The sequence below is a fragment of the Chionomys nivalis genome, chromosome 9 (assembly GCF_950005125.1).
Source record: "Chionomys nivalis chromosome 9, mChiNiv1.1, whole genome shotgun sequence".
Taxonomy (NCBI): Eukaryota; Metazoa; Chordata; class Mammalia; order Rodentia; family Cricetidae; genus Chionomys; species Chionomys nivalis.
Genome location: NC_080094.1, coordinates 14,919,921 through 14,932,841, shown reverse-complemented (window position 1 = coordinate 14,932,841; position 12,921 = coordinate 14,919,921). Strand labels below are relative to the sequence as shown.

At 48.2% G+C, this 12,921-nt stretch overlaps 1 protein-coding gene across 1 annotated transcript; it reads left to right on the top strand.

The window, feature by feature from the left end:
* Nucleotides 1–488: 488 nt before the first annotated feature.
* R3hdml (R3H domain containing like) lies at nucleotides 489–11,488 on the top strand. The gene is made up of 5 exons (XM_057781889.1): nucleotides 489–749; nucleotides 3,960–4,078; nucleotides 6,249–6,381; nucleotides 8,091–8,206; nucleotides 11,356–11,488. Exons 1-5 carry the CDS (start codon nucleotides 489–491, stop codon nucleotides 11,486–11,488), a joined length of 762 nt encoding a protein of 253 aa, XP_057637872.1.
* The last annotated feature ends 1,433 nt before the right edge of the window (nucleotides 11,489–12,921 follow it).

The window sequence follows — 12,921 nt, the reverse complement described above, 5'->3', positions numbered from 1 at the left end:
CTTGTCTTTTTCTCTGACCTCCAGTGTCCCTTCTGCCTCTGCCATCCTCTGCCATCTGCCATCTGTCCTTCCCATGTCACCCCCTCCATCCTGAGGCTGCTGCACTGAGAAAAGGGCATCAAATGAGCCCAACATTATGGAATTGGTAAAGGGGGGTTGGCCAGAGGAGATGTCTGTTTCCCGGGCAAATGTGACAGAGCCCTGACTTTGAAGTGGTAACACTTTGCCACTCCAGGGTCCAGTCTGGATTAGCCACTGTCTGGGCATTTCTTCTCATCACCTAACCAACTGAGTCCACAGGGGAGGAAGGAGGAAGTATTGAGTATCTGGACCAGGGCTGGGCCAGAGGATCTCTGCCAAGTTCCTAGGGAATATTCTCTGGACTGGCAGTGTCTGAGGAGACCTCTCAGGGTTTGGCAATCTCACACCCACCTCTCCTAGGCAGCAGCTCTGCTCGGCACCAGACAGGTACACTATCCCAGACAGCTATGCCTCTTCTGGCCAGCATCATGGGCCTGGCAGGCCTTCTCCTCTGGACAGGCCACACAGTGGGAGCCTTAAGGATGCCCAACACCACACTGGTCCTGGGCCGACCCAAGAACATAGCTGTGTGGCCCCTGTCTGGCTCGGGGGTGCCCCGGTACCGCCGGAAACGTCATATCTCTGCCCGGGACATGAGCGCCTTGCTGGATTATCACAACCACATCCGGGCCAGCGTACACCCGCCTGCTGCCAACATGGAGTATATGGTGAGTCCAAAGCCTTCCCAGTGCACCTCTCAGCCAACACCAGTCTGCTCACTGTGGCTTGCAGTGGCTGGCTGACTTGGAAGTACTGGACCATCTGCCCGCCTAGCCCAAGCAAACGGAGACCATAAGCAATCCATTTGACAGATGCAGAAAGTAAGGTCGTGGCATAAATCCTCAGTGAATGGGCGTGTGTGGGGGTGGGGAGAAAAGAATGCTCTCTGTAAGGCATCTTTGCGCCCTGCCAGGGCCTTCACATAAACCCTCTTTCTTTCAAGACAGTATTTTATCTGTTTTCCAAAATGAAGGGATTGAGAGTCAGAGGACAGGTTTGCCTAAATTCCCCCAGCCTGGATTGCAAGCCTGGTCTGCCTGCTGCTAAGCTGGGAGTTTCAATTAACACAATATGCAGCCCAAGAATTTTGCCTCCACCCTGGGAACCTGCAGGGGGTGGGAGACAATGGCGCTTTCCAGACCATTGTCTCTCAGCAGAGCCGGTTGCTTAACGCCCCCGACCATTCATTCCCAGCCCCAGTGGAGGACAGGCAGGCACCAGGGTATCTTGGGTTGAGGAAGGCCAGGAGCCAAATCTCAGTGCAGGTTGGGGTGTCTTCTTCTGTCAGTGGTAGTGTCTCTCAGCTCAGTCAGCCCCCAGGGTGGAGGAGGAAAATCCTCCGATCACAACTCCTCCCCAGGACCATTGTCCCCAAAGCCTGGAGAGACAGCCGTCAGCCCATACAGGCATCTTTCGGAAGAGAGACAGCAGATAGGCCTCCTCCTGCCTAACAAGTGGGAAGGCGGCTCCCTTTCAGCGTTCTCTGTGCACTACCTCCTGCATGAAGCCAGACGCTGCGCTAAGCCTTTTCTGGATACCATGGAGGACCAGGCTTACTCCCTCAAGAAGACTACTTGGTTGGGATGGGGGGCGAGGGTGGCAAGAAAAACTAAAAGTCACCAACAAGATATAGAGGCCAATATCACATGTCAGGAAGCAATTGGGAAGGGTCCAGAACTGGATGGCAGGCAGCTGGGAGTGGGGTGGACGGACTGTCATTTATCTGTTTGCTGATTCCTTCACTCATTTATTAACGCTGAAACTGCCACCCAGAAGGCCTCTAGTTCCCAAATAAATGACACATTAATTGAGCACCAGCGGTATGGGTGGCACTAGCCTCAGCAGGAGTTTACTTACTGCCTGCGGTATAGAGCACCGGAAGCAAGCCAGCCACTCCCTCCAGGGATGCTGGGAGAAGCAAGCCAGCTACTCCCCCACCAGGGATGCTGGGGAGAGTCGCATTGCTTCTACTTTGTTCCTTCTCTCCCTCTCTCTCTCTCTCTCTGCTTTCCCTAAAAAGCAGGAGGCAGCAATGGGGTGGGGTAGGGTGGGGTGGGGTGAGGTAGGGTGGGGTGGGGTGGGAGCTTCTAACGTCCCCATTTCTCTTTTGCTTGGCGACTTGTGCCTGCAGATCAGGATGAGACTAAATGACCCTCACTCCCGAAACCTTTCTTCCAAGCCCCAAGAAGGTCTGGGTCACGTCTGTCCCACGTTCCCACATGCCCTGGGGTTGCCGTGAGTCATGCTTGTTTGACAGGTCATTTCCTTGCTAGACTGAGGCCTTGGTGCCAAAGACTATTGTTCAATATTTGCTGAGTGAACAAAAACTAACACAGAGAATTCCAGGGAGTCACAGTTGGGAGGAAACTGGGTTTGGGGGTGTTGCTTGTTACAATTTTATTTATTTATTTTATGTGTATGGGTGTTTGGCCTGCATGAATGCCCATGTACCATGTGTGTGCCTGGTACCCAGGAGGTCAGAGGAGGCTTTGGATCCCCTGGAACTGAAGTTACAAATGATTCTGAACCTTCATGTGGATACAGGGAACTGAACCCTGGTCCTCTGGAAGAGCTCTTAACGACTGAGCCATCTCTCTCTGGCCCTTAGTTTGGTTTTGAGACAAGGTCTTGTCATCAGTGAAAAATATTATTAGCTGTGTTTGAGTCCTCAAAGCTCAGGGGGTGGGAGACTTTAGCCAGGCTCTGGATTGTGGGTAAGGCTCTTCTCTCTTCCCATGTCCCCAAAATTTTCCCTGTCTCATGTAGTCCAGGCTTCTCTTAAACAGAAGCAGGTGTCATCCTCTAGAACTGGAATTATAGGCAGTTGTGAGCTGCCATGTGGGTGCTGGGAACCAAACCCAAGTCACCAGTAAGTGCTCTTGTTCTCTGAATCATCTCTCCAACCCTAGGAACTAGTATTTTTTTTTTAAAGAGATAACCCTGCCCCCCAGCTATAAACTGTGAAGAATTTCCACACTGGACATTTATATAACTACGAAGAAGGTTAAGGAGGGGGTTTAATAAGCACTGATGTGGAAGAATCACCGGGGTCACCTGTCTTGTCAAATGAAGAATTGACTATAGAACTGAGCTTACACAGCCATTTGTGTATCTATATGTCTGGGTTACGGGGAGTATTTCTGGTTGGAGACTGTTGGGGAAGGGTACGGGCGTGATGAGAGATGTAGAATGTCCCACTTCGCCTTCTGATGTATATATATATATATATATATATATATATATATATATATATATATATACACATATGTGTGTGTGTGTGTGTGTGTGTGTGTGTGTAACAGTATCTATCTGTGATGTAGCCTTGACTGACCTGGTACTCACTATGTAGACCAGACTGACCTCAAATTTATAGTTATCCACCTGTTTTTGGCTCCTGAATGCCAGGATTAAAGGTGTGCACTTCCATGTCCTGTTTTCATTATTTTTAATCTTAGATTTTTTTATGTGTTTTTAAGCTTTTAAAAGAGGTCTTGAATTCAATTTTTAAATGAAAATACTGCAAACTTAGAATCAATGATTCTTCTTCATTCTGGGCTCAGTCACACATAGGAAGTGCTGATAACTATTAAACAAATGCCCCAGGATTCCAAGCAGAGCTGAGGACTTTATCTTTGAGGTCTAGAGAAGAAGAAAGAGCACGGGGCCAGGGACCTGAGCATAGACTCTGGCTCAGCTATGGATTTGTGCTTGACCGCGGAGTCAAAGTCCTTGAGCCTCTGTTTTCTGATCTCTATGTGGGTGTGTTGATCTCAGGAGACCAAGGAAGCACGGTGCCAGGTAAGTGGGCCTGTTTGCACCCCGCTACGGTCATGGTGGTTCTTTACCGTGGGACAAGTTCCTGGTCGTTCTTTCATCAGGTTTGGGATGAGCAGCTGGCCAGGTCTGCTGAAGCCTGGGCCGCCCAGTGCATCTGGGCCCATGGACCCTCACAGCTGATGAAATACGTGGGCCAGAACCTCTCGATCCATTCCGGCCGGTGAGTGAATCTCTGCCCTTTCTTCATTCAGTCGTTGGACACATGGACGCCGAGTACTTACTCTGGCCCCGGTGCTATGCGCAGTGGTGGTCACTGGGATGAACCAGGCAGATGAGCTCTGCACATATAGAAACTAACTCATCCATAGCTGCAATACGGGGCAGACAAAGTGGAGCTCATGCTACTTCAGAGAATGAGAGTGAATCCGAAGACTCACGTGCTTAGTAAAGAGGTGAGGGCTGTGGGGAGAAGAGCGAGGACAGGGTAGGAGGTGAGGACATGGGGCCCAGGAACAGCAATGAAACTGAACTGCCAGCCTGGCTTTTGTCACCATGCCAGCTTCTGAGTCAGAAAGTGGGCCCCTGAGTTCTGAGGAAGTTTGACCTATGTTCCAAAACTTGGGGTCTCTTTTGACCTAGATTAGCTATTTCTAGACTTGTGAGTTTCATAAGACACTAACAAGGGCTGACGAGACGTTCCAGTAGTGAAGTGTTTGTCTGGCAAGGACAAGGACCTGTGTACAATCCCCAGAACCCACAAAAAGCCGAGCACAACAGTGCATGCCTGTAATCTTAGCCCTAGGGAAATAGAGGCAGGGAGATTCCTGGGGATCACTGGCCAGGCAGATTTTTTTTTGGCCAGTGAGAGACCCTACCTCAAAAAAACAAGGTAGATGGCATCTAAGAAATGATATCTGGGGTTAACTTCTGGCCTCCACATGTAGACACATGCCCCACACAAACACATGTGTGTGCACATGTGCACACAGACACACACAAAAGCATTTAAGAGATGGTCATATGTCACAGTTTTATTCAACCAATTGAAGACATTAGGAAAACACGGCCTCCCCATCCTACTGGTTTGCCATGCCTTCAGACGGATCAGGGTTGGTCCTGACAATTGAGTTTCTGGCCCCTCTGGGCCCCTCTACAGCTTTGCATGTCACCGACTGGTTGGAATCAGTGCCGAGCTTGGGGATTGTGACTCTCTCAGAGCCCTGCAGATCTGATCTCAGTGACCAGGTCGTTCCTCAAGCTCACACACGCTCTTCCACACTGCTGCACTCTCTGCGGCCTAACGGCCTAACGGCCAGCCCTTCTGAAACTCACCGAGAAAGGGTGTGAAGAGCAGAGGCAGTCGTACTTCGCCAGTGTGACTACTCCCAGGCCACCCCTGTCTGCTCTTTGGCTCACGCCTGCCTGTTCAACAAAATGATGAAGAGTAAGATAAAATACCAACGGGCAGTCCAGGAAAGGAAAGCTGACGATAATACGCACATACACAGACACACACACACAATTTAAAATAAATCTTTTTAAAAAAAACATTTTATATTTATGTGTATATGTGTTTGTCACATGCACTCTGATGCCCCGAACTTGGATCTCTGGGAGAGCAACCAGTGCTCTTAACCTCTGTGCCACCTCTCCAGCCCCAACATTTAATCTTTTTCGTTAAAACGGAGACTAAGAGAGATAGGGAGAGCCAGCTGTAGAGGCAACACTTTTAATCCCAGCACTCTGGAGGCGAAGGCAGGCCAGTCTCTGTGAGTTCAAGGCCAGCCTGAGCTACAGAGACAGATGCTGTCTCAAGAAAGGGAGCCTCCGTGAGAGGGATGGTGAAGGGCAGCAGAGAGCCTCTTCAGGAAAGTCATCTGGGAAAAAGCCCAGAGTAAGTCCAAGAACTGAAGGAACAGTTTTGTAAGTTTGAGGGGACAGCAGGAAGTTTCATGTGATTTAACTCAGCACAGCCTCAAGTTCCAGCACAAGATTGCTTCTAAACTCTGTCCCAGAGAGAATTGCTTGGGAGGCCTGATCTCCTCAGGCAGGTATGGAAAAAGTCCTCAGATGCTATCAGGTACTTCAGTCTGCAGAGAGCTACCTGGGATAGCCTAATGGTCCAGCATGCCTCTCTTTCCCTAAAAATACAAGCTGTGTCTGAAGTGCCACCACAACCTGGCCTTCACACTGCTTTACTGAGCGCTATGTGCCAAACACAAGTGAGCGCTTCGTCGCCCTCCTCAACCGCTCCTCAGACCATAACCCCTGAGGTAAGTATGACCTATCTACATCCTACCATCTTACAGACAGAGAATGAGGGACTCACCAACAAGTTGGTGACTTTTCCATTCTCCCTTCACCGTCTTCCATGTTCTCGGCCTCCCCAGGTACCGTTCTGTGGTAGATCTCGTGAAGTCTTGGTCTGAGGAAAAGCGGCATTACTCATTCCCAGCTCCGAAGGACTGTGCCCCACACTGCCCTTGGCTCTGCAGGGGTCCTGTTTGCTCCCACTATACCCAGGTAACCCTCTGCCAGCCAGGAATGCTACTCAACAGACCCTGGCACCTCAGAGGGTAATGGGGGGGCGGCAGAATGAGAATGAAAACACAGGCCCATGGGCTTCCTTTTGCTTCTTTCTGTAGACAGGGCCATTGAATATCCCAAGCTGGTCTCTCTCCATTTTCCTGTCTCAGCCTCCTGAGTGTTGGGACTACAGGCCAGCCCACCGTTCCCAGTGTGTGCTGGGACTATAGGCCAGCCCACCGTTCCCAGTGTGTGCTTTCCTTTATGTAAACATTCCTGGAAAGCTGTGTAGACCACACACTGAGATGAATCATATTGAAATACAGGCTCTCACAGGCTTTGAACTCAGAGACATCCTCCTGCTTCACCTTTTGAGATTACAGGCATCATACCCTGCCATTGTATTGTTTTGAATGTTCTGAGTATTTTCTGCTTCTCCAGACTCCTACTGTCTGCTTTGTTCTACCACTGAGCTATACCCCAGCCCTTTCCAACTATCTTAAAAAAAAAAATAGCCAGATGTGGTGGTGTGTGTGGCTAGGCTCAGTACTTGGAAGGCACTGTGACTTCAAGGTCAGCCTGGTCTACAGAGCAAGCTCTAGGTCACCCAGGGGTACATAGTGAGGTTCAAAACATAGTGAGTGTCTCAAAACAATAGCAATAACAACAACAACAACAAACTCATGGGACATCATTACCTCCACCTTCCCAACAAAGTGCAGAGGCACAGAGAGGGTCAGAGACTCAGGCAAACGCACACAGGAGGTGATGTTGAGATGCTGATCCAAGCGTGTGTGATTCCAAAGTTTAACCTCCAACATTACAATAGCTTTCAAAGGTTGTCACTAAAAGGAAAATCTTAAAAAGAAAAAATAAATGAAAGGGTATAGAAAATAGTAACGTATCACACACGATATGGATAAATACTGCTTTATAATGCTCTTTGGCTTGCTGGGTATACCCAAGGGCTTAGAACCACCAGGCATGCGCTCTACTACTGTGCTGAACCCCTGCTTCTTTCAGCCGACTTCTGTACCCCCTGCACCTATTTCTCCATGTAGCAATATGAAACACATTCCTTACTGCTGGTTTCAGTTAAACGTTATTTTTGAAAAACATTCTATCACAGAATAAATGTTTGTTGTTGTTGTTTCTGGCTTTCTTTTGTTTTGGTTTTTGTTTGTTTGGTTGGTTGGTTTGGTTTTTTTTTTAAATATTTATTTATTTATTATATATACAATATTCTGTCTGTGTGTCTGCAGCCAGAAGAGGGCATCAGATCTCATTTCAGATGGTTGTGAGCCACCATGTGGTTGCTGGGAATTGAAATCAGGACCTGTGGAAGAGCAGGCAGTGCTCTTAACCTCTGAGCCATCTCTCCAGCCCCTGGTTTGGTTTTTTGAGACAGGGTTTCTCTGTAGCTTTGGAGCCTGTCCTGCAACTAGCTCTTGTAGACCAGGTTGGCCTCGAACTCACAGAGATCCGCCTGTCTCTGCCTCCCAAGTGCTGGGATTAAAAGCGTGTGCCACCACCGCCCGGCTCAGAATAAATGTTTTAAGCCATCCTCCAGCCCCTTAGGATAGGCAGCCCCGGGCCCCAAGACTTCACCCAGTCAGTACTCCACAGGAGTGGGGTCTAGTGACCATGTTTCCCAGGGTTCTCGGGCTCCTCTAAGCCTCGGCCTACCTGTCTCTGTGCTTCCGCAGATGGTGTGGGCATCCTCCAGCCGGCTGGGCTGCGCCCTTCACACCTGCAGCAGCATCCATGTATGGGGAAGCACCTGGCAGCAGGCTGTGTACCTGGTCTGCAACTACGCCATTAAGTGAGTACCGCACCAGGGTTCCTCCTGCTCAGTGCTCTACTGGTTTGGGCAATTTAAGAGACTCAATTGAAGAGGCCTTTGGTTTGTTTGTTGTGTGGCACCAAAACTGGTCTTACACAATCTAGGCAAGTAGTCCACCTTTTAACCACAGCCTCTGCCATCTGTGCCCAAGGCGTGGGGTTAGGAGACAGACGGAGGACCGAAAGACGGGTGAGGGGGTGGGGATTGTGGCCTGAATTGGCCCAGCTGCCCACCAAGTGGCTAATACTTCACCATGGAGTCAGCCTTTCACGCCAGTGCCAGGCATCGCTGAACAATTGGGTGCGGTGCTAGTCCTCTGAGCTCACCCCAAGAAACAGACAGCTAAGAGCACCTGCTCTTGGGAGGGCGGGTTGGCTGGAAGAGCAAACACGAACAGAGCATGCACAGTTCTCCCAGCCTCACCTCGCAGCACGTTTGTAGGCAGGAGACCAGGAGCCATCTTTACACAAATCTAATGGAAACACAGAGAAATGGCAAGATAAGTTCTCATCCAGTATCAGAACGCGGCCTTACGAGCATTACAGAGTTTCAGCTCAAAATGAGAATAGAAAACTGGTTTTTGTTGTTGTTGTTGTTTGTTTGTTTGAGACAGGTTTCACTCTGTTACCTAGACTGGCCTGGAACTCTCTGCTTAGCAGAGAGTGGCCTCAAGCCTACAGGGGATTAGACTCTGCCTCAGTTTCCCCAGAGCTGGGATTAGGACAGAACAACCCAGTTTAGCCATTATCATTTTTTTTTCAAAGCAGAATTTACCCTCAAGTGATTAAACAAACAAAAAACAAAGAACTTCTTTGAGTCTATCATCCAGACCTCCCCACCCCAACCCTTCTCATTCTAGAGGGTCTATTTAAAAAAACAAAAAACAAAAAAAAAAAAAAAAAAAACAAGCTCTTTTGTAGCACAGGCTGTCTTCAGATTCCCAGTTAAGATGATTGAGCTTCTGGGTTCCCAGCCTTGACCTTGTGATTATCGGGGTTATAGGTATATTTCTCCCCACATGCCTGGCTCCCAAGAGGATCTTTAAAAAAAATACAATTTATTATATCTGGCACTAATCCTAATATCCATGGACATTCTGAAGAGCTCCATGGATGGATGAAAAAAAATAATGAAGCCTGTTATGAGATCAGAAGCACATCCTTTCCTAAGCACTTGCCACGCTTTTTGGCTCTTGGTATAATCTCAACACAAGTAGGAGACCGGAGGGTCAGTAGTAAATGGTCACCTAGGCTGCATAGTGAGGTCCAGCCTGGGCTACAAAACACCCAGTCTCAGAAGCAAAAACAAAACAAGCAACACATAAAACCAACCCAATTACTTTTTTGCAGGGGGGGGTGTGTGAATAGGAGGTGGAATCCGTTTCCGGCTGTAAGGACCGTAAAAAAATAAGCCTTAGGAGTTGCAGATAACTGATAACAGACAGCAGGGCCAGAGATAAGATACTGGGGTAGCCTGCGGCAAGAGATGACTTGGTTTCCTGAGGAGGAAGCGAGAACAGCTGTAAGGGCCTCAGCCAGTTGAGGGGAAAGTGAGGTGTATACTAACCAAGCCTGTCGCTAAGGGCACTCTGGAATTGTTAAGATTTGTTTTATTTCATTGCTGCTTGTTGTTGTCATTTTGTTTTGTTTTTTGTTTGTTTGTTTGAGACAGGAACTCTTTACACGGTCCAGGCTGGCCTGGAATTTACCACATAGCTCAAACTGGCCTCAAACTCATAAATCCCCAGCCTCAGCCTCCCAAGTACTAGGATTACAGATGTGTACCACCTGCCTCCTAGCTAGGGCACAGCTAGTGATAAGATTCTGTAAGGCAGAACTCTTGAGAACTATGGCTCATGGCCAAACCTAGCTTGTGGCCCCTTTTAAATAAAGTTTTATTGAAACATGGGGTTACAATTCCTTTATCTCTTACCTACAGCTGTTTTCATGTCACAGAGACACAATAAATCATACTTAAAGTTTTAGTAAAATATAACATAAAAGATACCATTGAGTCTTTTTTTAAGTGAAGAATTCAGTAACAATTATCACCATAATATTGTGCAAGCGTTGCCATTTTATTTATCTATATTACAGTCATTTATTTGTTTGTAGGGGTGGAGGCACATGTGGAGGCCAGAGGAAAACCTCTGGGAGTTGGTTCTGTCCTTCTACCATGTGGATCCTGGGAATTGAACTCAGGTCACTGGCTTGGCGGCAACTGCCTTGACCTGCTGAGCCCTCTTGCTGGCTCTGTTGTTTCTTTTGAGACAAGGTCTCATGTAGCCCCAGTTGGCTTTTACCTTATTAATTAGTAAGTGTTGATCGTGTTCTAATCCCCTCACCTCCAAGTGCTGGAATTATGGACCTGTTACCTGTGGTACTGGGAACTGAACCTGGGGCTTTGTACATGCTAGGCAAACTCTCTATCAACTATTTATCCATCCCTTCTAAACGTTTTCCTTTTCCGTCAGCCCAGAGAAATCTCTGTAACCATTAGGCAATAGTTCCCTATTCTCTTCCGTAAAAGGTGGAGGTCTTTTGAGAGGGTAGTTCTACAGCTGAGTACCTAGATTAAGCCTTGAAGACACGGAGGGAGGGTCGTGGCCTTAATGAGGCTCCACGAGTGGGCCACTCATGCCTCGTTATCCTCATCAGCTAATTACTCAAGCTCCCATTTGCACAACATACATATAGCAAAGGGTTTTCTTTCCCCATGGGCCATTTCACATCATTTTCATGGACACTGTTTCATTTATTTTATTTAGAGAATAATATCAGTTTCCAAGAAACATCTGTCACCAGGATGAGAACTCAGGACCAGAACCCAAATCTGCCCCCTCCAGGGAGACTGGGAGAAGGCGAGAAAGCCAACCCTTATGGGATGTCAGTATTTTCCAAGGACAGTGATGCTGTGTATATATGCACAGGTTGTATTTGTGCTGTTCTCTGCATCCCTATGGAGGAGAGATCTGCTGGGTTTGCAGAGAAAGAAACCAGGGCTTACAGAAGTGCCATGTTCGAGGTCCCATGCGCAGTGGACCCCAGAGTGGAAATGTAGAAATCTGTGAAGGCTATTTCACCTAAACGTTCCCTAATGTTGTTTCCCCTTGGCCTGTTCTCTTGTAGGGGCAACTGGATTGGGGAGGCGCCCTACAAGACTGGGAAGCCATGTTCTGCCTGTCCCTCCAGTTACCAAGGCAACTGCAACAACAACATGTGCTTCTCTGGACTCAAATCCAACAGGCTCCCATGGATCTAAAGTAACCCAATGTTTTGGTGTCCCTGGTTGGGCCTGCCCCCTCCCCCCCCCCCGCCAAAGTTGAGAAGGAAACAGGGGTTGGGTAACCCTAACAGTTCTTTATAAACTCCTTTTCTTAAATGTCCAGTACATGCCAAAGTTATCTCCTCTCCCTTCCTTAGTAAAGTCTTTCTTTTCTATAATATCTAGGGAAACATGCTTTTTTTTTCTTTTTGTTTTTGTTTTTCAAGACAGAGTTTCTCTGTGTAGACCTGGCTGTTCTGAAACTCACTCTATAGACCAGGCTGGACTTGAACTCAGAGATCTGCCTGCCTCTGCCTCTAAGAGTGCTGGGATTAGACTTGTACCACTATGCCCAGCAAGACCTGCATTTTTCATTTGCCTGATTCTCTGAAACAAGGGCTACTGGGAACAAAATAGGAAGCTTCATTTGCGACTTTGAGGCTTCTAACCCAAGACTGTCTACGTCGTGAAAGGCTTTTGTCAAACAATCTCAACCTGGGTCTGTAGCTCAATGATGCTTGCTTGCCTAGCAGGCACGGGTCCTGGCACCGCACAACCCCGGCGTGGTGGTGCGCGCCTATAATCCCAGCATTCAGGAACTGGAGTCAAGAGGATTAGATGCTGAAGGCCACCCTCAGCTACACAGCAAGTTAAGGATAACAACCGAAAATGACAACAATGAAACAGCTTTAACCTAAGTCTTGCCTCCAGCCATCTAAATTCAGCTTTTCTGCCAGTCTTCCGGGACTGATGATTTCCTCCTAGGTTGGGCAAATTTCAGGTCCTAACGATTTTTGTTTGTTTGTTTGTGCATATCATATCCCCACCCTTAGTACATTTTCTAGAATGACCATAGGTTCCAGCCTTGTCTCATACATAATTGAATTTGAATTCATACTTTTTTGACCTTCCTGGAACCTCTCCAATGAAACAACACAACCCCAAGTTGGCCAAGGAACAATTTCTGCCTCTGATAATTTTCTCTGTAGCACTCCGTCTGCCCTGCTCTGTCTCCCTCTGCCCTGCTCTGTCTCCCTCTGCCCATCACTGCACTCCATCTGCCCTGCTCTGTCTCCCTCTGCCCTGCTCTGTCTCCCTCTGCCCATCACTGCACTCCCTCTGCCCTGCTCTGTCTCCCTCTGCCCTTCTCTGTCTCCCTCTGCCCATCACTGCACTCCATCTGCCCTGCTCTGTCTCCCTCTGCCCATCACTACACGGTGTACTGTTCCTTCTTAGTCTCTACAGACTGGTTCTCTCCCTTGCAATGTCATTTTCATTCCAATAAACCATTTCCCCTCTCCCCACCCCATCTCACCCAGAGATCATAAAACACAAAAGTCCTTTTGTCTGTAGAGATAGTAAAATTTTCTCCTTCAGACCTTGCCCTCTTGCTGTGGGGCCCATTCCGTGTGAACTAGAGAGGGCTCCAT